Below are 26,883 nucleotides of genomic sequence, written 5' to 3'. Positions count from 1 at the left end.
ACCACAAGCATTATCTTTTTTTTTTTTTTTAATAAATTTATTTATTTTTGGCTGTGTTGGGCCGTCATTGCTGTGCACAGGCTTTCTCTAGTTGCGGTGAGCGGGGGCTACTCTTTGTTGCAGTGCGTGGGCTTCTCATTGCAGTGGCTTCTCTTGTTGCGGAGCACGGGCTATAGCCGTGCAGGTTTCAGTAGTTGTGGCTCGCGGGCTCTAGAGCGCAGGCTCAGTAGTTGTGGTGCACAGGCTTAGTTGCTCCGCGGCATATGGGATCTTCCCAGACCAGGGCTCGAACCCGTGTCCCCTGCATTGGCAGGCAGATTCTTAACGACTGCGCCACCAGGGAAGCCCATAAGCATTATTCTTTATCTCTTATTTCTAAAAGACTTTGTATTTTTTAATGCACATTTTAAAATCTATTGTAATAATATAAATTGTACCTGACTATATTCTCTGTTAGAAATTTCTTTCAGAACTTTACAGATTAAGGCTGAAGGCCCTTGGACTGCTAACCCCAAACCCAGTTGCCTATTTAGGTGTATAATTTTCTCTCTCTTTTCTTTTCTTTCTTTTTTTTCTTTCTTTCTTTTTTTTTAAACATAAATGATATCATTTGTGATATCATTTTTCTGTGGAGGACCACATGCTAAATATTTAGGCTTTGTAGGTCGTATGTTCTCCATTTCAACTCTTCAACTTAGCTGTAGTAGCTGGAAATTATATCATATATCACTTATACTTGTACAGATTTTTCTGTGGCTTGCTTTTTACACCAGTGTTTTTAATGCCAGAACACTACATGCAAATTGAGGGCATTCCTGTGGACTGATAAATGATGTGTTATGCAACCATCTTACTTATCCCTCCCCGTCTAGAGGGGCATTGACAAGTAGCATCCCTGTGCAAGCAGCCTCCTTGGACACAAGTATCAGTGAGCCAGCTGCCCAGAGGCCTCCCTCCTCTGCCCTTCTTCCCATCCCTGCTTCGCATCAGCAAAGAATAAGACAGGAACTTCTACTCTCCATCTCTGTCAGTCCCTCATGGTCCAAGCCACCAGCATCTCCCCCCTAGACAGCTGAGGTGGCCTCATCATGGGTGCCCAGCTTCCACTGCTGTTGCCCTCCAGCCTGTTCTGTACTCAGGAGCCGGGCGGAGCCTTTAGAAATGTATCCCATCATGTCCATCCTTTGCTTACACCTGCTAGTACTTTCTACCTCACTCACTGTGCAGAGCACCTTCCTCAAGTGAGCCTGCCAAGCACACTTCTGCCCCTGTGAGAAAAAGGACTGTCTTATCACTGTTGTACCCCCAGTGCCAAAACAACATCCGGTACAAGGAAGGGTGAGAAGGCAGAACTAGAAAGACCCACAGGTTGCAGGAACTCTGCTTTCTTCCGGCCCTGCCTCACAAGGGAGTAAAATTATACTTAAAACCCTTTTCCATTGGAACGGTAATGTGCCCTTTAAGGAGGGCACAGAGGGGCGAATACTTCCAATCTTTTTTTATATTTGAATTAAACATCTGTAATTCACCTCCATCTTTGCTTTGCACCATCAGTGTTGGGTTCTTTGGGGCCTGCTTTTCAGCATTCACATTTTAGGAGCTCATAGACCATCCCACTCATAACCCAGTACTCAAAACGGACTTGAGTCCATTAGGAGTAAGGAGTCAGCAGTGTCCAAAAGCAGAGCTCATTTACCAGGCGGCCGGCGCTGCCCTCACTGGAAGCCCGCATGGGGAGCAGTGATGAGAGCAGATGGGGTAAAAGGCATCTGGACTTGTTCTTCAAAAACACACTTGAGCACCTCCCCGCCTCCATCTGGAGCTCTCTGGGGTTGGTCTTGAGCAGCAGAGTGTGTGCAGGCCTCTCTTTTGCTCACTCGGTCACTTGATCCAGCAATGTCGTATATGTGCTCTCAGTCACTCTCTTTCCATCTGTTTTTCTTCCTGCTTATTGAATGGCGGCACTTTTGAGGCTAATGATGGGGAAGAGCCATTGAGAAACGGCATCTGGCCTCCGCAGGGCGGCGCATCTTCCTGTTGCAGTGGTGGCGGCACTGTGTATCGCCTCAGGAGCTGTGTCTCTCTGGGCAGGTAGATCAAGAATGTGACACGCCAGAAACCAAAAAGATAAAGAACAGAACAGCATTTGTCAGAGTCTTTACTAAGTCACTGGAAGCAGAGGGTGCCTTAGAATTCACAGATCCCAGAGGGCTTGTAGCAGATGAGTGGTTCTTTTTATGTGGTCATCCATCAGGATAACCTGGAAGACTTGGAGAAAAACCGATTCCTGGGCTCCACCCAACAAGTTCTGTTAGAGGAAGTTTGTGTTGAGGTCCAGGAATCTGTATTTGTAACGAGCTCCCTCAGGTGACCATGAATCTCAGCCAGGCTTTGAAACCATCCTGACCTTTGAGTTCCCTTCCAGCTCTCAGATTGTCCCTGATGAAATCCAGGTCAGGCGTGAGGTGGCCCAGGCAGGCAGGCGGCCCCTGTCCAAACTGATCTGTCACCTGACCGAGAGGGCACAGCTCAAGCAGCCTCATCTGAAGAGGCTGCCGCACGGGTGACATGCAGTTTGATAACGTAGGTGCAGAAGTCAGTTAGTTTTTTTACTTTAATTTTTGGAATAGAAAATACACCAACATGGTTTGATTCAACATTCAAAAAGAATGAAAGCCTGCTCTACAAAATGTGTTAGTCCCACCCCTGCCTACAGCTGCTTAGTTCTCCCTGCGCTCAAGCAAACCATGTCATCATTAGCTTTTTATGTATCTTACTGTTAGGAAAAAAAAAAAGTTTTTTAGCAGCTTGAGATATAATTCACATGCGTACAATTCACCCATCTGAGGTACACAGTTCAGTGACTTTAGTATATTGACAGAGTTGTGGAGCCCTCACCACAATCTAATTAGAGACCATCTTATCCTCAGAAAGAAGCCCCGTTTTTGCTCATCAGCAGTCACTCCCTGTTTCCCTGGGATCCCCCCAGGTCTAGGCAGCCGCTGACTACTTTCTGTCTCTATTATGTATAGTTTTTAATCGCTCCATTTTTTACACAAGTGATTTTGCGCTGGGGGCTGTTCTACACGTGCCTTTTCCACCATTGTGGGCTCTTCTGCCATCGGGAGTCAGGCTGGATGCTACGCTCTCAGGGTGGCTGTGCCTCCTGCACCCAGGAGAGCAGAGAGATCTGTGTGGGAACCGGAAGTTAAAGGCTGAGCCCACTGCCTGCCTCTTACTGCTGTGGGCGGCCTCAGCCCTGGCCTGGCAGAAACTTCTCATGTCTATGATTTCTGTGTTTAGAAACTCATCGCATATGGGCACATCACCGGCAATGCCCCCGACAGTGGAGCCCCCGGGAAGCGGCTGATTGACAGGATTGTTGAAACCATTTGCAATTGTTTTCAAGGCCCTCAGACCGATGAAGGAGTTCAGTTACAAATAATTAAGGTATTTCTGTCTGTCTGCCTGGTCTGGATTTTAAATGAGAAAGCTCATCGCCCTTGGGAATTTGGCTTTCTAATTTACCATGTGTTAGTTGTCTCAGGAGGTGCTGAGCTGGAACAGAAAAATGTAAGCATCACTTAGATCTTTTGTTAAGTGTCAGAACTGATTAGCATGGACTGAGACAAGAAGAGTGGAACCAGGTGTGTTTTCAAAGTAAACAGTTCCACTGATAACTACATAAATTGCTTGTGAATTAAATTGACTTCAAATCCTCTGCTCTTTCCCCTCGAAATTCTGGATTCCCAGACTGCCATTTCTCAGCAGGTCCTCGTGTTGATACTTTTATCACCAATTTGCCCCTGTCCTCTTACCCTCCCTTGCCTTCGCCCTGTTCCATTTCTGCTGCCAGGAATGGTTTGGCATGGGGTGGTCCCATCTGCTTGTCAGAGAACCGATCAGGATGGGTGCGGTCAGTGTTTCAAATCTTAAATCCTGGATGTATTAGCTTTGTGAGGGAGCTCCTTGTTAGCCACACCTTTCCTGAAGCTCCCTTGAAAACCCACCAGGGAACTCCGAAACTGACCCTCCCCCCCCCATCAAAACATGTATATTTTGTGATTGGCGTAGGTGAGATCAAGTTGGAGCACTTTCCCTCCTGAGACAAGTCTGTATTTTTGGCTTTTTAAAAAGTAAGCTGATAGAAAGCCCACTTCAGCGCAACTTACGTACTTTAAATGACTTGTATTCTGTGGAGTTAATAATTGTGTTTAAACTCAAAGCAGTAGGGGGTTGGTTTTTGGTACTAATCATCCAGTTTAGTTTGCAGAGCCATCTTCTTAAACCAAACCAAATTAAAAACAAAGCCAAACCGTGTAGAAAAGTTTGGCTGTGAGAGGATGGGAGGTGGGTGCTCGTGAAGGTGAAGGTTGCGGATTTCTGTTTTAGGCTCTTCTGACTGCAGTGACGTCCCCGCACATTGAAATTCACGAGGGTACTATCCTGCAGACGGTCAGGACATGTTACAATATCTATTTGGCCAGCAAAAATCTCATCAATCAAACCACTGCCAAGGCTACTCTTACTCAGATGCTGAACGTCATTTTCACCCGCATGGAAAACCAAGTGGTGAGCGGTAGCAGTTATCAGCTGCTGGGGGGCGGGACACCATCCCATGCTGTGAACTGTTTCATGTGTGGCCTCGGTGCTTGGTGAAGATTCATAGCATTTTAAAATCAATCCCTTCCTCCTCTGAGTTCTCTGCACTCTGTTTTTATCCTTGCTTTAAAAAGCAGAGAGAGAATCTAGCATGGGTTTTGAAATTTGCATTCAGAATTTGCTTTGAGTTTGCTGCAGGAATTTATTTCCTTTTTAAAATTCTATCCTTCTGTTTGGAAATTTTTTATGCAACAGGCTGGCGTATTTTCTGTTCCTTATCAAAATGCTGGATCCATTTAGATTGAATCCCTTTTTTGTTGCCTTTCAGTTGCAGGAGGCCAGAGAATTGGAAAAACCAATCCATTCGAAACCCCAGTCCCCTGTGATCCAAGCTGCAACAGTGTCCCCAAAGTTCAATCGTTTGAAACAGAGCCAGGCACACAGCAAACCAACAACTCCTGAGAAGACAGATTTAACCAATGGTGAACATGGCAGGAGTGGTTCTGGAAAAGTGAGCGCAGAGAATGGAGATGTGCCCAGAGAGAGAGACCCATCGCCATCAGGTACGGCCCATGCGCTTCCCTGTCCATCCTGTATCCGAGGGGCAGGTGAAAGAGTTGTCTGGTGTCATCGCAGGAAACCTCTGATAGCAGCTCTTCTATTTCTGGGCCTCCCCCTTGACTTCCCTTTCACTTTTCTCTTACGAAACACAGCCAGTGAGGCATGGTGTCTCAGATCACGTTGTCAGTTGTGCACTTTTCTTTGGATAGTTCCTGGAATGTATTGATATCTAGCCATTGCTACTTGATGTCAACTTCAGTGCCGTGGGTTCACTTTGGAGCATTTGTCTCCCAGGAGTTAATCGTTTGGGTAGTTGATCGTTCAGTGTCTCTTTTATCTCCCAGAGGAGGACAAGGACCTCCTCTGTCACGTATCCACAGGATCTCCGTGCTTTGCCCACTGCCGGACAGTTAGTTGCTATTTATGGACATCTGTGAAGGGAGCCAGAAGGTGGGTGGGTGGGTGGATTCATAGAGAAACAGATAAACAGGTAGCTTTGTTTTCTTCTTCTGAGACCAAGTACACTATTTGGTTGTGTTTGCTTTTTTAATTGAAAGAGATATTCCACACCTGGTGATAGTCTTAAAGTAAGTAAAACATGAGGCATGAAATTTTGGACTGGGTTGTCATATATTTCTGAATGTTTGCATCTCTCTCTGGGCAATTTGTACAAACCAGATCCTAAGTTCATATATTTTTCAAGAATGTACCTTCTTGCCAAGTGATTCTGCCAAATAATTCTTCGCTCTAGCTGACGGCTCTACAGTGAAGTATCTGACCCATCTTTTTTTTTTAATGTTTTTTTATTGTGGTAAAATTCACATAATATAAAACATACTATTTCAACCATATTTAACTGTACAATTCAGTGACACTAAGTACATTTCACATTGTTGTGCCACTCTCACCATCATCCATCTCCCGAAATTTTCACCTTCCTGAACTGAAACTCTGTCCCCATTAAACACTGACTCCCCATTTCCCCTCCCCACCCCTGGCCCCTGGCATCCATCAGTGTACTTTCTGACTATGAATTTGACTATTCTAGGTATTTCGTATAAGTGGAATCAAACAGTATTTTTCTGCACCTACTGTATATTGGAATGCATTTTTAAGGTTAACTTAATATATGTCTACAAACAGATTGTGTTGTTTTTCTCCCCGTGCTATACAGTAGGTTCTCATTAGTTATCTGGTTTATACATGGTAGCGTATATATGTCTGACCTGCCTTTATAATTGGTCTCATATCTTTTTCTGCCCCATTATTGGTAATGACGTCTGTTGGTGGTATGTTCGCTACCAGAGAGACCATACTTGAGCAGTTTTTGTTCATCTGTAATTTACCAGTGCTTGGCACAGGTAGGAACAGACCAAGTGTTGTTGCTGGCATGTTGCTCTGTATCAGTTTACCCAAGGCAAGGATCAAAGAAAAAGTTGCCACAAAGAACTACATGTGTGTCTCGTGTGAACACTGTTGCAGGCTACTCAGTCCCACTGTCATGTGTCTTGGAAGGTGCTCAGGAAGTCCTGGCCCACCCTCTGTAGGTGTCATCGTCTTTGCCTTATTAACTCTCAGGGCAAGGACCAGGCAGGTTTTTACTGTAACCTTTATCAGACTGTGCTCAATCAATCAATATTAATATTTAAACAGACTGTAGTAAGCATAGCTGTGCAGATGTAAAAGCAAGTCTCTCTGAGCTGTAAGAACGTCCTTCCGCTACAGCCCATTTTCCATATGGCAGCCAAAGTGATCTCTTAAAAGCATGAATTAGATCACCACCACCCCTCTGCTTAAACCCCTCTGATAATTTCCCATCCTGTCCCATTCAGAGTGAAGTCTATGCCTGCCCCATCCCCACAGCTTCCAAGGCCCTGTGTGGCCTGGCCCCACCCACCTCCCTATACTCTTCTTTTACTTCCTTTCCCCTTGTTTGCGATAGTGGTTCTGGTTCTTGAAAGTGTGGTGCTTGCTCTTGGTGCCTTCGCACTTACTGTCCCTGCCTTGTCCCCCCCTTTGTCTTCAGGTCTCTCAGTTCTAACTGATCCGTCTCTCTGAAGCTCCCCATCACTCTGTCCCATCATCCTCTTTTATTTTCCTCATAGCATTTTTTTTTCATCCTTTGTAAGGTTGCTTTATTTTCCTTTTAGTCCAGCGGCAGATTTTTTAAATATATATAATTTTATTTATTTATTGGCTGCATTGGGTCTTTTTTTTTTTAACATCTTTATTGGAGTATAATTGCTTTACAATGGTGTGTTAATTTCTACTTTATAACAAAGTGAATCTGTTATACATATACATATGTCCCCATATCTCTTCCCTCTTGTGTCTCCCTCCCTCCCACCCTCCCTATCCCACCCCTCTAGATGGTCACAAAGCACCGAGCTGATCTCCCTGTGCTATGCGGCTGCTTCCCACTAGCTATCTATTTTACGTTTGGTAGTGTATATATGTCCATGCCACTCTCTCACTTTCTCCCAGCTTACCCTTCCCCCTCCCCGTATCCTCAAGTCCATTCTCTAGTAGGTCTGCATCTTTATTACCATCTTGCCCCTAGGTTCTTCATGAACATTTTTTTTTTTTTTTAGATTCCATATATATGTGTTAGCATACGGTATTTATTTTTCTCTTTCTGACTTACTTCACTCTATATGACAGACTCTAGGTCCATCCACCTCACTACAAATAACTCAGTTTCGTTTCTTTTTATGGCTGAGTAATATTCCATTGTGTATATGTGCCACATCTTCTTTATCCATTCATCTGTTGATGGACACTTCGGTTGCTTCCATGTCCTGGCTATTGTAAATAGAGCTGCAATGAACATTTTGGTACATGACTCTTTTTGAATTATGGTTTTCTCAGGGTATATGCCCAGTAGTGGGATGCTGGGTCGTATGGTAGTTCTATTTTTAGTTTTTTAAGGAACCTCCATACTGTTCTCCATAGCGGCTGTATCAATTCACATTCCCACCAACAGTGCAAGAGGGTTCCCTTTTCTCCACACCCTCTCCAGCATTTATTGTTTGTAGATTTTTTGATGATGGCCATTCTGACCGGTGTGAGATGATAGCTCATTGTAGTTTTGATTTGCATTTCTGTAATGATTAATGATGTTGAGCATTCTTTCATGTGTTTGTTGGCAATCTGTATATCTTCTTTGGAGAAATGCCTATTTAGGTCTTCTGCCCATTTTTGGATTGGGTTGTTTGTTTTTTTGATACTGAGCTGCATGAGCTGCTTGTAAATTTTGGAGATTAATCCTTTGTCAGTTGCTTCATTTGCAAATATTTTCTCCCATTCTGAGGGTTGTCTTTTCATCTTGTTTATGGTTTCCTTTGCTGTACTGCATTGGGTCTTCGTTGCTGTACGCGGGGAGGGCTACTCTTCATTGTGGTCCATGGGCTTCTCATTGTCGTCGCTTCTCTTGTTGCGGAGCACAGGCTCTAGGTGCGCAGGCTTCAGTAGTTGTGGCTCGTGGGCTCTAGAGCGCCGGCTCAGTAGTTGAGGCACACGGGCTTAGTTGCTCCACAGCATGTGGAATCTTCCTGGACCAGGGCTCGAACCCATGTCCTCTGTATTGACAGGTGGATTCTCAACCACTGCCCCACCAAGGAAGTCCCCCTCATAGCACTTATTACTACCCCAAATCACTGAAGAGTTTGTGTTCACTTGTTCCTGGTCTAAGACCTTGGCCACCCTGTTTACCACAATATTCCCAACACCTGGTCTGGTGCCCAGCACACATATTCAGTAAATACAGTTTTTTAACTTAAAATTCTGTTCTAACAAAGTATGCTTTACACTTAGTATATTGCTGTGGATTTTGTTGCCAGTATGATATACCCCGTGAGGCTTCTCCCAAGAACGTGGGCATCAGATTGCCTGTAGAAATCAGACCCAAACCTGCCAATGGTAGGTCAGAATGGAGGTGCACCGTCACCCTTACAAAGAGTGACTGGCTTCCACTTCTCCAGATGTGGCTCTAAGGAAAGAACGATACATCCAGCTCTCCTGCAGGTTCCATCCTGTGGAATGGCCGTCACGTAGCCACCCCTGGCTAGGCAGTCACTGTGCCAGGAGTGGTGCTTGCTACCTGGGTGCTCCACATACGTTGTCCTGCTTTACTGGGAACCCTTCCTGGGCCTTCTTGGGATAATGTGCCTCCCAGTGAAATGTGTGTGGGTAACAATTCACCGACAGACCAGAGCATCTTTTTCCCCTCAGCAGTTTTTCATCCCAAGTTGATAAATCTACAATTTGTCAGTCTTGTCGGCCTGAGCAAGAAGTGGATCAGATAGCTCTTTGTAAGTTCGCAAAATGAGATTTCTGAGCCTGTGACATGCTAGCTTATGTGAATTTTAGGGCATGGCCAGCAGCCTTCCCTTGGGACCTCACCCCATTTGTCCATTCACACCCCTCCGATGGCCCAGCTATTCTCGTCAATTTTTTGAAAAACAGCTTGATTGAAATACAGTTCACATTCCATAAGTTCAACCGTTTAAAATGTACAGTTCAGTTCTTTTTGGTATGGTCACAGAGTTTGCAACAGTCACCACAATCAGTTTGAGAGCATTTTATCACACCCAGCCCTGTACCCACGAGCAGTCACTTCCCCTTTTCTTCTAAGTTTATTTTTAAGATTCTGACTATTTAACTCCCAGCATTAGACTTTAGCATTTTTACATGTATACAGCTAATATGTAGCTGTTGTAGGTACAGAGTTACCAGTGTGTTCACAGATTTCTTAGCTCACTTTTTTCATCTTGCAACCCATTCTTTAAGGGAAAAACAACCCAACTCTTAGGTACTACAAAATAGAGAAAATGTATCCTCCCTCAGCTAGTGTGGAGGTTCTGATCAGACAGCCTGGGTTCAGATCATAACTGACCACTTAGTAGCTCTGTGACCTTGAGCAAAATCTTTAACCTCTCTGAGCCTCAGTTTCCTCATCTTTAAAATGAGAATACAACTGGTACTTATAGGTTTGTGAGAATTAATGAGAACAGTGTCTGGCACTTAGGGCTCTATAAGTGTTTGTTGTTATTATCTTTCATATAAGTTTCAGCTTAAAAAATGAGTTAGTTTAGAGAAAAAAATTACAAATATTTCAAATGGTAATCAGACTTGAAGTTAATGGGAACAGTGCAGTAGGATAACGTGAGTCTGTTTTCCATGTTAATGATACCAGATCCTCTGCTTTAGGAATTTTATTATTTTTGTTGACCAGAAAAAAAAAAGGGTCTGGGGAATTCCCTGGCAGTCCAATGGTTATGACTCCACGCTTCCACTACAGGGGGTGTGGGTTCAATCCCTGGTCGGGGAACTAAGATCCCGCATGCTGCACAGTGCTGCCTGGCCAAAAAAAAAAAAAAACTAAAATAGCTTTAAACAGACAAACAAAAGTTCTCAGGCTCTTTATCAAAACAACAAAATGTACCCACAGGTCCCCCTTCTTTCTGACTTGTTTTTGACACAGCCTGCTTTACAGGGAGGTTTTACAGCTCATTGGTTTATAGCATTTTTATTAGCTGTGTAATGGACATTTATTTTGGGACAATAAGTTGTCCAATGTATTTCATACATTTGAGGAACCGTATTGGCGTGTGGCCAGAATGTGACAGCAAACAGCTTTATGCCTTGGTTTTTCCCTTTAGTTTTCTTACGCGTTACCAAATGCTTAGATGCTGGACATCACCAAAGCCTTGTTTCTAGGAAACAGGTGTATGTCATATTTCATTGTCACCACATGCACACACTTGCCCCTTCTAACTCCTGGTCTCCCTTCTCCCACTCTACTTTTTCCCTAGCATGTAGCAGAAAGTATAATTTACTTATTTATTATCCTAGCTAAGATGTAAGTACCATGAGAGTAAGGATCTTTGACTGACTAATTTTTATTTTTTTAATTGAAGTATAACTGACTTACCACCTGATATTAGTTTCAGGTGTACACCATAGTGATTTGATATTTTTAGAGGCGACAAACTGTACACAGTTATCACAATATTATTGACTGTGTATCCTGTGCTGTGCATTACATCCCTGTGACTTATTTATCATATAAATGGTAGTTTGTGCCTCTTAATCTCCTTCACCTATTTTACCCCATACCCCACCCCCCTCCCCTGTGGCAACCACTAGTCTGTTCTCTGTATCTGTAAGTCTATTTCTGTTTTGTTATATTTGTCCATTTGTTTTGTTTTTTATATTCCACATATAAGTGAAAACATAGAGGATTTGTCTTTTTCTGACTTATTTCACTTAGCATAATACCCTCTAGGTCCATCCATGTTTTCACGAATGGCAAGATTTCCTTCTTTTTTATGGACTAAAGGACTCCTAGCCGAGTCACGCCCCTTCTAAGGAGCCTTCCTGGAAGCCTGTGCCATCCCCGTTACTTAGGCTTGCCCCTCATTGGCTAAAACTGGGTCACATGGCCACCCTTTCTACTAGGAAGGCCAGGAAATGTAGGCACAGCCCCTTCCGAAACAGAAATAGAGCTCTCTGAGGAAGAAGGATCTGAGTTAGGTAACTGGCAGTGCCTGCCTCAGGGGTTGTTGTCTAGCTGGCTAGGGAGGGGGTGGCAGCAAGGTTTTCTCCAGTCAGAACCTAGTCAAGGTGTCTATCTTATTTTACTTGGGGACAGAGTCTGTGAAACAGGTAGGGTCTGTTACCTAATCAGTAACGGCCAGGTGGTGGCCGCTGGACTTCTCCGCAAACCAGCAAAACCAGTGTTTTTTGAGTGTACTCAGAACTTTGCAAGGACTTGGTTTGATTTGGTTGTCCCACATTTTCACAGCAGGCTTGAAACTTAAACCCAGCAGCCTTCTTGGTGGTCATTACACCATCCAGGAAAGCCTCTTCTGAGCCCTGCAGGCAGTCATGTCAGCAGGGGAAGCGGCCCAGGGTTCCTGTGTGGAGTCCTGCTGCTTCTGGGCCGCTAGTGGGATTCCTCAGCAACAGCGCCCTCTGCAGGAACCTTCCGCAGGAGTCTGGACTTCCTGACTCCCCCCCCCTTCCTAGCCTGAGACTATTTTAATTTTGAATGGGTGCTGGTACGGATCCAGCCTGTCAAGGAAGATAGGTTAAACACTCTTATCCCTCAAAAAAATGGTGATCCTGATGCTGTTTAAATGGAAAAACAGCAGTGAAGGAAAGGGGAGATCCATGTTGAAATGGAAATTTTACTTTTCTCTGTAGGAGTGAAAGATAGTGAAGGCTTTAGCTAACTGAAAGTGCTTTCAACATGGCTAGTTGGGAAATTTCAATATGGACTTAGTCTCCAGGGCCAGGCAGATGGCAGAAACGAGAAAGCTTCTATCACCAGGGCATCGTGAATGTCTTAATGCAATTACGCTCTACACATAAAACACGCAGGCCTAAGAAAAATTAACGTTTGAGTGCTCTTCTTTTCAGGCATCATCTTAAACGCTTTATGTGTTTTATCTTATCCAGTTCTCACAAACCCTGTGAGGTAGGTGCTGTTGTAATCATCCTTGTTTACTGCTGAGGAAACCAAGGCTCGGGGCAGTTACTTAAGTTCCCACATTGGGAAGTGGTAGAGCGGGATCTGAACCAGGCATACTGGCTCCAGAGCCCTCACTCTCAATCACTGTGTTGAGGAACATTTTCTCTCTGAGGTTCTTAAAACACCCTACCCTGTCAGTCTTCCATTTTTACCACTCTTGTCAGAGACATGCTACTAGGCATGTGTTCCTTTCCTACTCTCTGTGCTTGACCTCAAGGAGGATAGACAGTTGGGAGCGGCATGGAATGAGGCAGCAGGACATCTGCAGAGTTCATGCCCTGGCTAAAGGGGACAGCTGCTCCTGGTTCTAGCCGGTTGGGGCCAGTGTTACCAGATATTCTTTTTTTTTCTTTAAATAGAAGCGAGATCTGGATTTTTATGACATGTCTCCCAGTTTTTAAATGTTCACAGCTAATTCAGAAGTTTTAGAAAGCAGTGCATAGGCACAGCAAAGGAAACAATCAACAGAGTGAAAATGCAACCTATGGATTGGGAGAAAATATTTGCAAACTATATATCTGATAAGGGGTTAACATCCAAAATGTCATACAAGAGTAAAAAACCACAAATAAGCCCACTGAGAAATGGGTAAAGGACCTGAATAGACATTTCTCAGAAGACATACAAATGGTCAGCAGACATTTAAAAAGGTGCTCAACTTCACTAATAACCAGGAAAATAGAAATCCAAAGCGCAATGAGATACCACCTCATGTCTGTTAGAATGACTTTCATCAGAAAGAGTTGGAGGGGATGTAGAGAAAAGGGAACCCTTGTACCCCGTTGGTAGGAATGTAAGTTGGTACAGCTGTTACAAAAAACAGTATGGAGGGAAAAAAGAACAGTATGGAGGTTCCTCAAAAAATTAAAAATAGAAATATTTTATGATCCAGCAATTCTGTTTCTGAGTATGTAGCCAAAGGAAATGAAATCAGGATCTTGAAGAGATAATCTACACTCCTATGTTCATTGCAGCATTATTCACGATAACCAAGATATGGAAACAACGTAAGTGCCCATCAACAGATGAATGGAAAAAGAAGATGTGGTTATGTACATACAGTGAAATCTTATTCAGCCTTAAAAAAGGATATCCCACCAGTTGTAACAACATGGATGGACCTGGAGGGCATTATACTAAGTGAAAGAAGCCAGTCACAAAAAAGACAAATACTGCATGATTCCATTTATATGAGGTGTACCTAGAGTAGTCAGATTCATAGAGATAGTGTAGAAAGGTGGCTGGGGAAATGGGGAGATGTTTGTCAGGGGTACAAAGTTTCAGTTATGCAACATGGATAAGTTCTGGAGATCTAATGTACAACTGTGTGACCAGAGTTAACAGTACTGTGCTATACACTTGAAATTTGCTGAGTGTAGATCTTAAGTGTTTTCATCAGAAAAAAAAAAAAGGAAAAAAATAAGGTAACTATGTGAGGTGATGAATATGTTAATTGTCTTGTTTGTAGTGTTTATTTCACAGTGTATGCATATATCAAATCATCAAGTCATACACCTTAGATATATATAATTCTTGTCACTTATAGCTCACTAAAGTTTGGGGGTGGGGGGAAGCAGGGTATAGGCTAAACAGTGCGTATCTGCAGACCAGATGTACCCGGCAGCCACCACTTCCCAGCCTCTGATTTAACTCATCAAGCCTGCAGCTCCTCTGATGAAATGTATGCATCAGGCTGATATTTCTTGGGTGTTGAATGTGTACAAGGGACTAACAGATTAGAAACTGTCATCATAATTCTGTTAAATCATAGCATAAGAGAATGTTGGAACTAGAAAGGAACTTGGAAATATCTAGCCATTTGTTTACCAAATCATGGCGTAGATGAGATCTTAGACGGCTCATAGGTGAATGGTTTTTATTTTAACAGTTGTATGTTTATTTTAACACGCATTCAGAAAGTATGATTAGCGTGTGAAGCCTGTGATTTTGTGAATGTTAGTTACTGTTTAAGGTGAGTTAAAGAGCACTGTTAAATATGTATGTATGTACCAAAATATCTACAAGTCCTTTCCTTAGTACCATTCCTTCAAATAAAGTAATTTGGTACCCCCCCCAAAAAAAGTGTATGTAAATATGTGTGTAATAAATATAATAATATAAGTGGTGCACGAAAATGGCAAAAATTGTGAAGGTTGTGTGAGAATGACTGAAGTATGAGTAACACTGATGTAGACTAAATCATCTTATTTAGATGAAAAAACAGGTTTAGAAGATTTTGCCTGTGGCTGCGGACTTTTCTAACTTCCATTCAAGTTCTTTTTTGCCCTCTAAGAAAAGCATATAACATCAGTATTTTCCACATAAAGTTACTTACCCATTTAAATAATTATGATGGTTTTATTTGTCAATTAGCCCTCAGTAAAGCTGGGTGGTGGAGAATAAATAAATAGTTATGGTGAGTATCGACTGAAAAAAAATGCACAGTTGAGAATAAAAGTTGAGAATTATGTTTTATTGGTGGACAAACCTGAGGACTTAAGCCAGGACACAGCCTCTCTGCAGGCCTGCTCCGAAGAGGTCAGGGAGGAGCCAGGGTATAGAGGAGTTTTTGCAACAAAGACCAGGTAGTCGGAACTTCAAAATATTACTGTTAATTAAAGAAAACCAGATATCTCAAGTTAATGAATTGAGTACTTTTCTGTGTATGGGAAGATGCAAGAGTCTGGGCTCATTGAAGTCATTCCGTTGATGTGCACCTTAACTATCTGGGGCCAGTATACTGTGCTTTCCCATCCTGAGTCCCCTTAGGGTGCACCCTTTGGAGGTGGCTGCAGTGGCTGAGGGCGTGGTGTCATTTGTCTCCATCCTGAGTTCCCCCGGGGCTTACCGTAGGGGGCGACTCTGGTGGCTTGTTGGCTGCAACATCTTTTGTTTACTGATATGATATGTGGGGCAACATTTTTCTTTCACACGAGTTAAGTGCTCAATGAAAATACTTGGTGCTGCTTCTGCAGGATCTAATGGACCAAGCACAGAACTCATAAAAATGGTGGCCTGATTGAAAATCCTCGTTAAGGAAGAATTTAAAGGGTTATTTTGGTTTTGTTTATTTAACATGATGGTCTTTTTGTCAGTGATGTTTTATAAATCAGTAATATTTGCTTCCAAAGGTCTAGTCAAGTGCTGTTTACTAGTTCTCCCAGAACTAGTTTTCTACAAAAACAACTGGTACCAAACCTCTTCCACTTAAACAGTTAACATTTTATAGAATAATTCAATTTAAAATTTAGTAAATTCTCAACTGTCACATTAGAAATCTCATGCTAAGTTCTGGGCTTACAGTGTGGGAAAACAAAGCAGCAGAAGGCATGTCATTTACCAGGGCTCTGTGGTACACGAGGTGAAGGGACAAGATGAAGCTGCTGCTTCTGTTCTGCCAGGAACTATAGCTGGATACAGTCCAGCTCCTGTCTCCAAGCCGGGGTGGTAGAGAGGGCCCTGGGCCAGCAGCTGTGACTCAGGAAGGAAGAATGTATAAGACAGCGAGGTCTTAGTGTTCCACAGAGGGAAAACCGAGTCATAGCAGATGCTGCCTCTGAGTTTCCAGATTTCCTGGGACACAATCAGATTTGGCTTTGGAGAGGGCTTATTTGTACCCTTGCCTTCCGACTGCGACTCGTAATCTCCTTCTCCACCTTCCTTAGTTTTCTCTGGAAATGCCCACACGTATGTGTTTGCATTTGTGTATTTGGTGTATGTGTAGGGATCGAAGATGGAGCTCAGGAAGTGGTGAAGGAGATCTTAGAAGATGTGGTCACGTCTGCAGTTAAAGGTAAGAACCAAGACCCCAGCCTTTCCTCCTACTCGTTCCATCATAGAAGTCCCCAGCCAGGTATTTTAGTGCCCACCCCCAGTAAACTCATGGAAACTGAGTCTGCCCCTGTCTGCCCACCTTTCATATGGAATTCAGAAATTACTTGTCGTTAGTGATTGGCGTTATTCTCACTCGGGTTGGGTTCAAGAAGCACAGTCTGACAATGTTAAGAGTTGGGTGCTCCACATGGAGATGCAGAGGGCCACTCCTGTATACAGCCAGGTTTTTCCAGAAGTGGACGGGGAGCCCTGAGGTGGTGAATTTTCCTGACCAGCCATTGATGTATCCAGGGGACCATCCCCACGTCAGCAGGTATCAGATGCACAGGGAGGCTTTGTTCATTTTGTTAGATTTCATTCTTAACTCCCTCAGTTTTTGGTGTAGTTTCAGTGGAATTAACCTTGTATAGCTCGGAATGATTATCAGATGATTTTTCCTTTGTTTTTACCCAAAATTTCAGGTCAGTGGTTATGTGCTGAACACTCAGCTCCAGTGCCAATAAACCACTAATGGATTGAAAAGTCAATAAATTAGTGGGTTGCAATCAGCGTTTTCTAAATGGAAGAGAATAAAATGAAAATAGATGCAAGCTGAATGTGACTCATATAGTAATGTTAAGCATTGTTTCATGAAACATGTTTCAGTGATTTATTTATGTGCACATGTGTATAACTGGGTCATGACTGTTAAAATGTATTTCTTAGTGAGGGTCGTGGTCAAAGAAGTTTGACCCACTGCTCTAAGCCCTATCCTTTTATTAATTTAGGGTACCACCAAACTATATTCATAGATTTCATTATTTAACTTTTTATAGAAATGTCTTTAAAATAATACCTTTAGATTTTTTTTTTCCTGGGGCCAATGCAAGAAGTTCTCACATAATAAACACTTATCTGTCTTGTTCACTGCTATATCCCTCAGCCCCTAGCACAGAGCTGGGCACATAATAGGTGCCTGATAAATATTTGTTGAATGAATATATGCTTCAAAAACCATTATGGACAGTTACGCTTATTAAGTTGTTCGGTGTCCCTTAAATATATAATGATCCACATGGTAAATTCCTCATAGAGTTCAGATGTTCTGCTAATCATCAGATATGCTTTCTTTCATTAAATGATGGAATCTATTTAATTCTTTGTCTTTTCCTTTTCCACATGGCTGCCAGGAAGCTCAGGTCTACATTTCTTTTTTTCATGTGACTAAGGTTTTCTATCATAACTATCAAACTCTTTTCATTTACGTAACTCTTGTTCTCTAACCCCTTTATTAGTAGCCCTTTTTAAAAAAAAAATCGGTGCTTTTTATGTTTAGCTGGTTCTAATCTTCTTTGGAAGTAGGTAGGGGTGGGCAGGACTGCTGTATTGCACAATTCTGAAGGCACCACTGACCTGGGCCACAATATGAAGGAAGCCACCTGGGAGTGGGGCTGTGGGTAATAGACACATATAGCCAGAGCAGGGCAGTGGCTCAGGGAAAGGGAAAAAGCAGTAGCTGGAAAGTTATGTGAATAACTTCTTCTTGGTGTGAGGCCACCTTTTAGGGTAAGTACTGACTTGGTAATGACTTTTGCATTGTATTTTAAGAAGCAGCACAAAAGCACAGTCTGACGGAGCCTGAGAGGGTCCTGGGTGAACTGGAGTGCCAGGAACATGCCGCGCCCCCAGCAGCTGACGAAAACTCACAGACCAATGGGATAGCGGACGACAGACAGTCCTTGTCATCGGCAGATAATCTGGTACGTTGGTGATCTTCCTATCAGGCTTGTTTTGGTTTTTACTGTTTTAGAAGATGCAGAATTAAATCTCTATCAGAGGAAGCGAGTGAAAACCAACAAGCCCTGTTCAATTCTTTAGCCACACCATCCTGGCCTGATAGTCTTTGTGTTAACAGGTTCCATTCTTGGAACATGCTAATGTTGGTGGTATATAATAGGGTTGTTAAACTGTATTTATTCAGACTTTTAAAAACTTATATTTCCTGCCCTTTTTCTTTTCTCTCAAAATGGTGTATATTCATTATAGAAAAATAAGAAAATACAGAGAAGGAAAATAAGGAAATAGAAGTTATCCATAATCTTCTAACCCAGAGATAACATTTGTTAACATTCTACTTATACTCTCGATTTTTCTGTCCCTCCCATGTTTTTTACCACTTAAATGTAGTAACACAACGTACATGCTGTCTTGTAACCTGCTTTTTAAATTTGAGGTATATTAACATCCTTTCAGGGCCCCCCTAAGTGTGTCTGCTACATTATTATTATTTTTTTAGGTAGCTTTGTTGTTCTCTTGAAAACAGTATATATAAACATTCAAAACAGGAAGAAATGATATTAACATCCCACCTGAACCCACTCTCTCGCTGTACCTTTTCACCAATGTTTCTCAACCTTTTAAATGATCTCTCTCTCACACACACACACGCGCGCACACACACACACACACACACACACACACGGGAGCCTTTTTATGTATTTTTCCCATTCATCACCCTGTTTCATGAAATTTTAAAGCTATTGGTAAACTAGATACCTGTTTATGTACTGTATGTATATCTGTGCTTTATACATATAAAGAATGATTTTTTCCCACACCCATTGCCCCCGCCCCCAACCAGTTTTTGCCCCTGTCTTAGTCTGTATAGGCTGCTGTAACAGAATACTATTTACTGGGTGACTTGTAAACAACAGAAATGTGTTTCTCACATTCTGGAAACTGGGAAGTCCAGTTCTGGAAACTGGGAAGTCCAAGATCAAGGTACCAGCAGTTTCAGTGTCTGGTGAGAGTCTGTTTCCTGGCTCACAGATAACTGTCTTCTTACTCTGTCCTTCTGGCAGAAGGGGCGAGGGAGCTCTCTTGGGCCTCTTTAATAAGGACACTAATCCCATCCATGAGAGCTCCACCCTCATGACCTAATCACCTCTCAAAGGCCCCACCTCCAAATACTGTCACATTAGGATTAGGTTTCAACATGTGAATTTTGGGGTGGAGTAGGGGGCACAGACATCCAGTCTGTAGCAGTCCCCTTGGGGTTATATCATCCCCATTAAGAATGCACTTATATAGGGATGTACTTAAATCCACACAAGGTATTTGTGTGTTATGTACTAGGCTGCAACTTTGTTCACTCAACACTGTTTTATGGGCATCTTTTTACATCAGTAGTACATATATGTCTAACTAATGTTTTTAATGGCCATGTGAAATTCTATCATGGATTACCATAATGTAACAGTTCCCTATTAGGTTTTTGGGTTATTTTCAGTTTAATCACAGGAGACAGTTCTACATTGAACATCCTTGTAGATAGATCTTATGCCCATCCTTAATTCTTTATGATAAATTCACACAAGTGGTATCGTTGGGTCAAGAGTTGGGAGCTTTAAGGCTTTTGTTCCTTAACATCAAATTAGGCGGCCAGGAGGGCAATGGTCGAATTTCTGCCCACTTGGAGGCTCTCAGCACTCATTTTCCCATTCCCTCATTAAAACTGAGCAGTAGCATTCATTCAAATCTTTGCTGGTCTGATGGAAGAAAGATCCTGCCTTAATAATTAGTAGTAAGGTTATTTTGGTTTATCTGTTATTTGCATTTCTTGGTAAATTGTTTACTCATGCTTTCTGCCTGTTTTTCATTTGGGAGTAGGGTTTCCATATTTCCTGAAAGAATTATGAGAACTTTTTGTATGTTGAGGATTTAATCCTTGTCATATATTGCAAATATTTATTTTAAAAAAATTTTAATGTAGCTTACTTTTTTATTTAAAGAAGTTTATTTTAAAACAAACACCTGTCATTTTTTCCCCCATTTATCCTGCAATAATATTCTTAGAAATACCTTTTTTACCCAAGCTAATATAAATAATTACCCATATTTGTTTTGGGATTTTTTATGGTTTAACCTTTGCTCATTTATCATTTTAAACCACCCACACCCACTCTTTGAAGGACAAGGAACAATTTTTAGAATTGCTGTAATGACTCCCCCATAAGCTCCTGTTTTGACATATTGTTTCCTCCTCCACATCCCTCACTTCCCCATTGAATAAATACTGGGTGGGCAAAAAGGTTCGTTCAGTTTTTTCCATAAGATGCTCTAGTAGCACTTAGTCGTCTTTAACTTCATTTGAAACAGGTTTGTTAAATTGTATGTGACAGCTGTCATATCAGCAGACATTTAAAAATAAGAAATCAAAATTGGTGAATTTTTGTGTAGCCATTTTAATATTGAAGATGGAAGAAAAAAGCAACATTTTCATGCTTTATTATTTCAAGAAAGGTAAAAATGCAGCTGAAACGCATGAAAAGATTTGTGCAGTATATGGAGAAGGTGCTGTGACTGATCAAATGTGTCAAAAGTGGTTTGCAAAGTTTTGTGCTGGAAATTTCTCGCTGGACGATGCTCCCAGTTTGGGTAGACCAGTTGAAGTTGATAGTGATCAAATCGAAACAATAATTGACAACAATCAACGTTATACCACGCGAGAGATAGCTGACATACTCAAAATATCCAAATCAAGCGTTGAAAATCATTTGCACCAGCTTGGTTATGTTCATTGCTTTGATGTTTGAGTTCCACATAAGTTAAGGGAAAAAAAATGTTTTGACCGTATTTCCGCATGCGATTCTCTACTGAAACGTAATGAAAACATTCCTATTTTAAAACAAATTGTGATGGGCAATGAAAAGTGGATACTGTACAATAATGTGGAACAGAAGGGATTGTGGGGCAAACGAAATGAACCACCACCAACCACACCAAAGGCCGGTCTTCATCCAGAGAAGGTGATGTTGTGTATATGGTGGGATTGGAAGGGAGTCCTCTATTATGAGCTCCTTCCGGGAAACCAGATGATTAATTCCAACAAGTACTTCTCCCAATTAGACCAACTGAAAGCAGCTGTCAAGAAAAAGCATCCAGAATTAGTCAACAGAAAATGTAATCTTCCGTCAGGATAACCCAAGACCGCATGTTTCTTTGATGACCAGGCAAAACCTGTTACAGCTTAGCTGGGAAGTTCTGATTCATCCACCGTATTCACTAGACATTGCTCCTTTGGATTTCCATTTATTTCGGTCTTTACAAAATTCTCTTAGTGGAAAAAATTTCAATTCCCTGGAAGACTGTGAAAGGCACCTGGAACAGTTCTTTGCTCAAAAAGATAAAAAGTTTTGGGAAGATGGAATTATGAAGTTGCCTGAAAAATGGCAGAAGGTAGTGGAACAAAAGGGTGAATACGTTGTTCAATAAAGTTCTCGGTGAAAATAAAAAATGCGTCTTTTATTTTTACTTAAAAAAACTGAAGGCACTTTTTGGCCCACCCAATAATTTAAATTTTCATGAGATAATTACATTTATTATTTTTGAAGAGTTACCCTTTGGTTTGGACCCTTTGATTTTTCTCATCTTTGTTCTAATCTTAGGAATCAGATGCACAAGGACATCCAGTGGCCGCCAGGTTCTCGCACATTCTGCAGAAGGACGCCTTCCTGGTGTTTCGCTCCCTTTGCAAGCTGTCCATGAAACCCCTGGGCGAAGGTCCCCCAGATCCAAAGTGAGCAGACAGCAGTTCTTGGCCGTCTATAACCCAAATGACCCAGAAGGATCTTGGGGGCTCCAAGAAACCCCAGGGCCTTGTCCCCTGGTTGGTGTAAATTCAGGAATTTACGGGATGGTTTTACAACTTTTTCAGGCTCATGCAGGTCCCCTAGTCCTTTCATCATGAATTGTCTCTGTGTTCCCACCAACCATGATTATTGTGCCCAATTTTCCTTTCCTTGGTTTACGTGCTAAAAATAATCATTATATTGAACATTCATCTTCTTTTTACTGACTAATGAATTAATCTCCTGATCTGGGGGTCCACCATCAGGATGCATACAAACCTCAATTTCTTACCCTGATTGGAAACAACTTCTTCGTGGATACAGATTTAAGCCCCAGATTCAACTCAGAGAAGCCAAACCTTTAGAGTCAAGGATGTACCACAAGGATGGTAGTGCTGTGGAGTGTCAAAGCAGAAGTTCTGGAGCCACAGGGAGCTGTGTTCAGCCCTGGCTTACTTGAGTCCAACTTCATGGCCGTATGAGCTACTAAACCTCATCTGAAAAATGGGAATACGGAAAATCACCTCACACGATCAATGATGTGAAATGATAGAATGACATCCCAAGCATAGGGCCTAGTACTTGATGAGAGTTTTATAGTTACTATTATTATCATTATTATTAGTCATTAATAATAATCCTCACTCTTCTGTTAAGAATATGGTGACTGTTAGGGAAAAGACTCATGAAAGTTTCCCATTCTTTCCATCCCTTGTGGGCCGGGATGGGGAGCATGAGGCAGATGGATGAAGAGCACTGTTCTCCTTGTCTCTAAAGGTAGAGCGGGACAGACGTTTTCGTCTCACGTGCTGGATGTGAAGTAATTGGTTCTATTAGATTAGTTGCAGAACCAGCTTTCCAGAGTCAGTGTGCACTTATTTTGCTCCTGCTCGGTTCTGTGCTTTATGACAGAGAGTTGGCAGCTCTCGTTCTCCCAGGGCCTGCAGGTTCTGTGAGAACTCACCTCATGCCATCTGCCCTCATTCTCTTGACATTTAGGTGCTGTTGCCAATTCTCAACTCCCTGGCTTCTCAGAAAATCCTGCTCCACTGGTAGAGGAGTGAGACCTTCTCAAGAAACATGCTTTCTAAAATTTCACCTTTCAGCTCTGTCCTTGTTTTCCACTTCCTTCGCCAGATCCCACGAGCTGCGCTCCAAGGTGGTTTCCCTGCAGCTCCTCCTCTCCGTGTTGCAGAACGCTGGCCCGGTCTTCAGGACTCACGAGATGTTCATCAATGCAATCAAGCAGTATCTCTGCGTGGCATTGTCCAAAAACGGCGTCTCCTCAGTGCCTGATGTCTTTGAGCTCTCTCTTGCCATTTTTCTTACTCTTCTTTCAAACTTTAAAATGCACTTGAAGATGCAGATAGAGGTAAGGACTCCAAATTGACTTTTCTTTTTTTTTAAGTTTGATGACACTTTTGCATAATGCGTTAACTGCTGGCCTCATAGTCACCAGGAACTAGAGTTACACAGTCTACTTGCTAGTACCCCAAAGAAGAATTTTTTGAGCAAGAGAACACCTTTTCATAAAAAGTTACTGCCCCAAAATCTTGTATACCTTCATTTTAACCGAAGGTTTAAATCATATGGTCTGTGTGTTGGGCTCAGTCCCCAAACATGTGCCTATAAGTTGTTTGGGATAACTTGAATTAGTTTCCAAATTGAGAAATCAGATTCTCCATGAACATCCAGATTTGTGATTTCTCTCAAAAAACCACAACCCCGGTCCTGCATTTCCACGTAGCAGCTCTTGGTGGTTTCTCAGGAGCAGCTGCTCTCTCTGATGGGGCCGTGTTCTCGGTTCACTGTGGTCCTACCCTATTAGCTCTTCCCACCCAGGGTTCCGGTGCTGGTCAGCAGTGTGTGTGCCTCACCTCTTCTCCTGCCCGGGCTGCTTCACTCATAGGCTCTGCCTGTTCTTCAAAGGCTTTGGGGGTTTTGAGCCCTAATTTAAATTATTAATTGGTATCCTCCTTTATCTTCTTCTTGTCGTATAGGTCTTTTTCAAAGAGATTTTCCTGAACATTTTAGAAACATCAACAAGTTCTTTTGAGCACAGGTGGATGGTCATTCAGACCCTGACAAGGATCTGTGCAGGTATTTTCACCCTGAGGGTGCTCATCTATTTGACTTGCCCAGAAACACTTCTGATGCTTTCATTCTCTAAAGTCCAGATTAAGACCTTTAACTCCTCCTTTTAGAGTTTTAATGAAGTGCTGAGGAAATCATTACCTCAAAGGCTACTGCTAGCCCAATGGCCAACTCAGACTGGTTTGCCCAGGACTTTGTGATTCTAGCATGGAAAGTCCCACGTCCTGGGAAACCCCGTAATCCTGGAAAACCAGGACACTTGTCACCCTACCTACAAGCTGAACGTGGTTTGTAAGTCACAGGGTCCTGGGTCTTGGTGCTGCCAACCCTTGATTGGATGCTAAGGTAAATGTGGATTTCCCTTACACTGTACAATTGTGTAGCTATAAACCGAGCATCTGTTTGTTATCTGGGTAACTGCATAAAAATTACACAACTTTAAGAATTGGATCGGGCAGTTCTCCCTTTTTTTGATGAGAAAAGTGAGCTGTAGAGAGGTGGAAGCAGCTGCCTAAGATTTCAGTTAGTACCAGGGCAGGCCTAGAAAGAGGGCCTTCCATGCTCCTGGTCCTTCCAGCATGCATTTCCAGAGTGAGGTGTGTCCAGCCTGAGTTAGTAATTCACTGGGAAAAGTTTTTGACCGAGGAATCTCATTTAATAAGATAACGTAACTGCTGTCTGTGTTCAGTCAGAATTTCTAATATCCATGTGTTATTTTCCAAGATGCCCAGTGTGTTGTAGATATTTATGTCAACTACGACTGTGATTTAAATGCTGCTAACATTTTTGAGCGCCTCGTAAACGATTTATCCAAAATCGCTCAGGGAAGAAGTGGACACGAGCTGGGAATGACACCTCTGCAGGTACAAACACTGAGAGCACTCGTTTATAATTTAAAGTTCATTCATTTCAGTAAACATTTTTCGAAAGTCACCGTGTGCCAGGCACTGTCCTTGGTGCTGGGGATACAGCAGTGAAAAAAACACAAACATGCACATCCATGTGCACGATTGCTGTGGTCCCAGCACTTGAAAGCAAACAATGAAGAAGTAAGCCGCAGAGGAAAATAAAGCAGGGACGATAGAGAAGGGATGTTGGAGGTGAGGGTGGTGCCATTTCTAATGGGGCATCAGGGTGGCCTTCCTGAGAAGGTGACACTTGAGCTGAGACCTGTAGAAGCGAGTTCACTCTGTCACCTTTCCATAGATCACGTGAAAACAGGATCCCAGACTCCAGTAAAGGCAAAGGAGATTGCTTCTTATTAGATTCCCTCATTATTAGAGTGCCTACGAAGAGAATAGTATTCTTAACCTGAGGTCTCTGAAGAAACTGGTCAGAAGGTCTGTGAGCCACCTGGAATTATATATAGAATTTTGGTGTATGGGCATTTTTCCTAGATGAAGGTCCATAGTTGTCATTAAATTCACAGAGAGAGATCTGTACTATTTTAGATGCTGTTTTGAGTCTAAAATAATTTGCTTTTTTTTTTTTTGGCTGTGTGTCTTGTGGGATGTTCCCCCGACCAGGAATTAAACCTGGGCCCTGGCAGTGAAAGCCCAGAGTCCTAACCACTAGACCACCAGGGAACTGCAACATTTTTTAAGACATTTACAACTTGCATTCAACTTTTAAGAAATGCTCCTTAGAAGAAAAAAAAAACAGTATTTTTATTTACTTGCAGAATAAGCCTTAAAATGGAATGCTTTTGTGGGTGTTTAGGGGATAATGGTATGTCCACAATCATTCATCTGCTGGAAAAGATTCTTTTCTCTTTTTTCAGGGTCACTAGTTAAGACCCTCTTATTTATTTATTTTTTTAAATGCTATTTTTAAGTGTTTTGTTTAATTTAAACAAGCAATGAATGAGGACTTTCTTTTAAAAAATCCAGATAATACTCTGTTTTGGGAATGCACACATCCCATATTTTTGCTGCTGGGGAGTTTGTAATGAACACCTTTAAAGATGTTCATGCTTTTGCAGTGAGCCGTCAATATTTATGTCACCTGTTAGCTTTTCCTTGGGTTAATAGCACCGAATGTCAGTGCTTATCTCGTGTCGTCTCAGGATTCCCGGAGCCCTCTAGATGTCGGCACTTAATTTATCTGCTGAGTCTCTGTGTCGTGTCACTTTCGTCCTTCAGGAGCTCAGTCTGAGGAAGAAAGGCCTGGAGTGCCTCGTGTCCATCCTCAAGTGCATGGTGGAGTGGAGCAAAGACCTGTATGTGAATCCCAACCACCAGGCCAGCCTCGGTGAGAGACCCCTGCTGCAAACAACCTCCCCATCCAGCCCTCACCCCCACCACGCACAATAGGCTGCTCACGTCATCGGGGGAAGCTATCCTGATATAGGTGTCTTAGAGTTAGCAAAACACTTTCATTTGCAAACTAGGTGAAGTATTTTAAATGTTCTGTTTTCTCATCCATCTGGAATTTGGGGGGGAATAGTGTGAGTTGTGCTCGAACTCCATTTTTCCAAAAGGGGAGCCAGTTATTCCAACGTTTTTTTAGTACTCTCTCCTTCCCTCACTGATTTGAAGCACCACTGATTTGGTTTATGATATACCAAATTCTCCTGTGTGTGTAAGTCTGTTTCTGAATATTCTGTTCTATTTATTTGCCTGTTCTTGCACCAATACCACGCCTTTCAAA

General features: G+C 42.4%; 1 protein-coding gene across 3 annotated transcripts in view; it reads left to right on the top strand.

The window, feature by feature from the left end:
• The window catches only part of ARFGEF2 (ARF guanine nucleotide exchange factor 2), a 99,002-nt gene that overhangs the window by 19,330 nt on the left and 52,789 nt on the right, over positions 1–26,883 (top strand). For 2 of the 3 annotated variants that reach the window (XM_027087072.1, XM_027087073.1), the window contains exons 4-13: positions 3,304–3,450; positions 4,393–4,572; positions 4,931–5,165; positions 16,422–16,490; positions 18,119–18,270; positions 21,958–22,088; positions 23,278–23,512; positions 24,141–24,240; positions 24,958–25,097; positions 26,376–26,484. In XM_027087072.1, coding sequence (XP_026942873.1) covers positions 3,304–3,450; positions 4,393–4,572; positions 4,931–5,165; positions 16,422–16,490; positions 18,119–18,270; positions 21,958–22,088; positions 23,278–23,512; positions 24,141–24,240; positions 24,958–25,097; positions 26,376–26,484 — 1,498 coding nt within the window. Of the gene's footprint in view, positions 1–1,983; positions 2,092–3,303; positions 3,451–4,392; positions 4,573–4,930; positions 5,166–16,421; positions 16,491–18,118; positions 18,271–21,957; positions 22,089–23,277; positions 23,513–24,140; positions 24,241–24,957; positions 25,098–26,375; positions 26,485–26,883 lie in introns of those variants that run through there. The other variant, XM_027087074.1, reaches the window with a different exon arrangement.

This window comes from Aethalodelphis obliquidens, unplaced genomic scaffold (assembly GCF_003676395.1).
Source record: "Aethalodelphis obliquidens isolate GAN/ISIS:26980383/991018 unplaced genomic scaffold, ASM367639v1 scaffold57, whole genome shotgun sequence".
NCBI classification, from domain to species: domain Eukaryota; kingdom Metazoa; phylum Chordata; class Mammalia; order Artiodactyla; family Delphinidae; genus Aethalodelphis; species Aethalodelphis obliquidens.
This window is presented reverse-complemented; position numbering and strand designations above follow the sequence as displayed.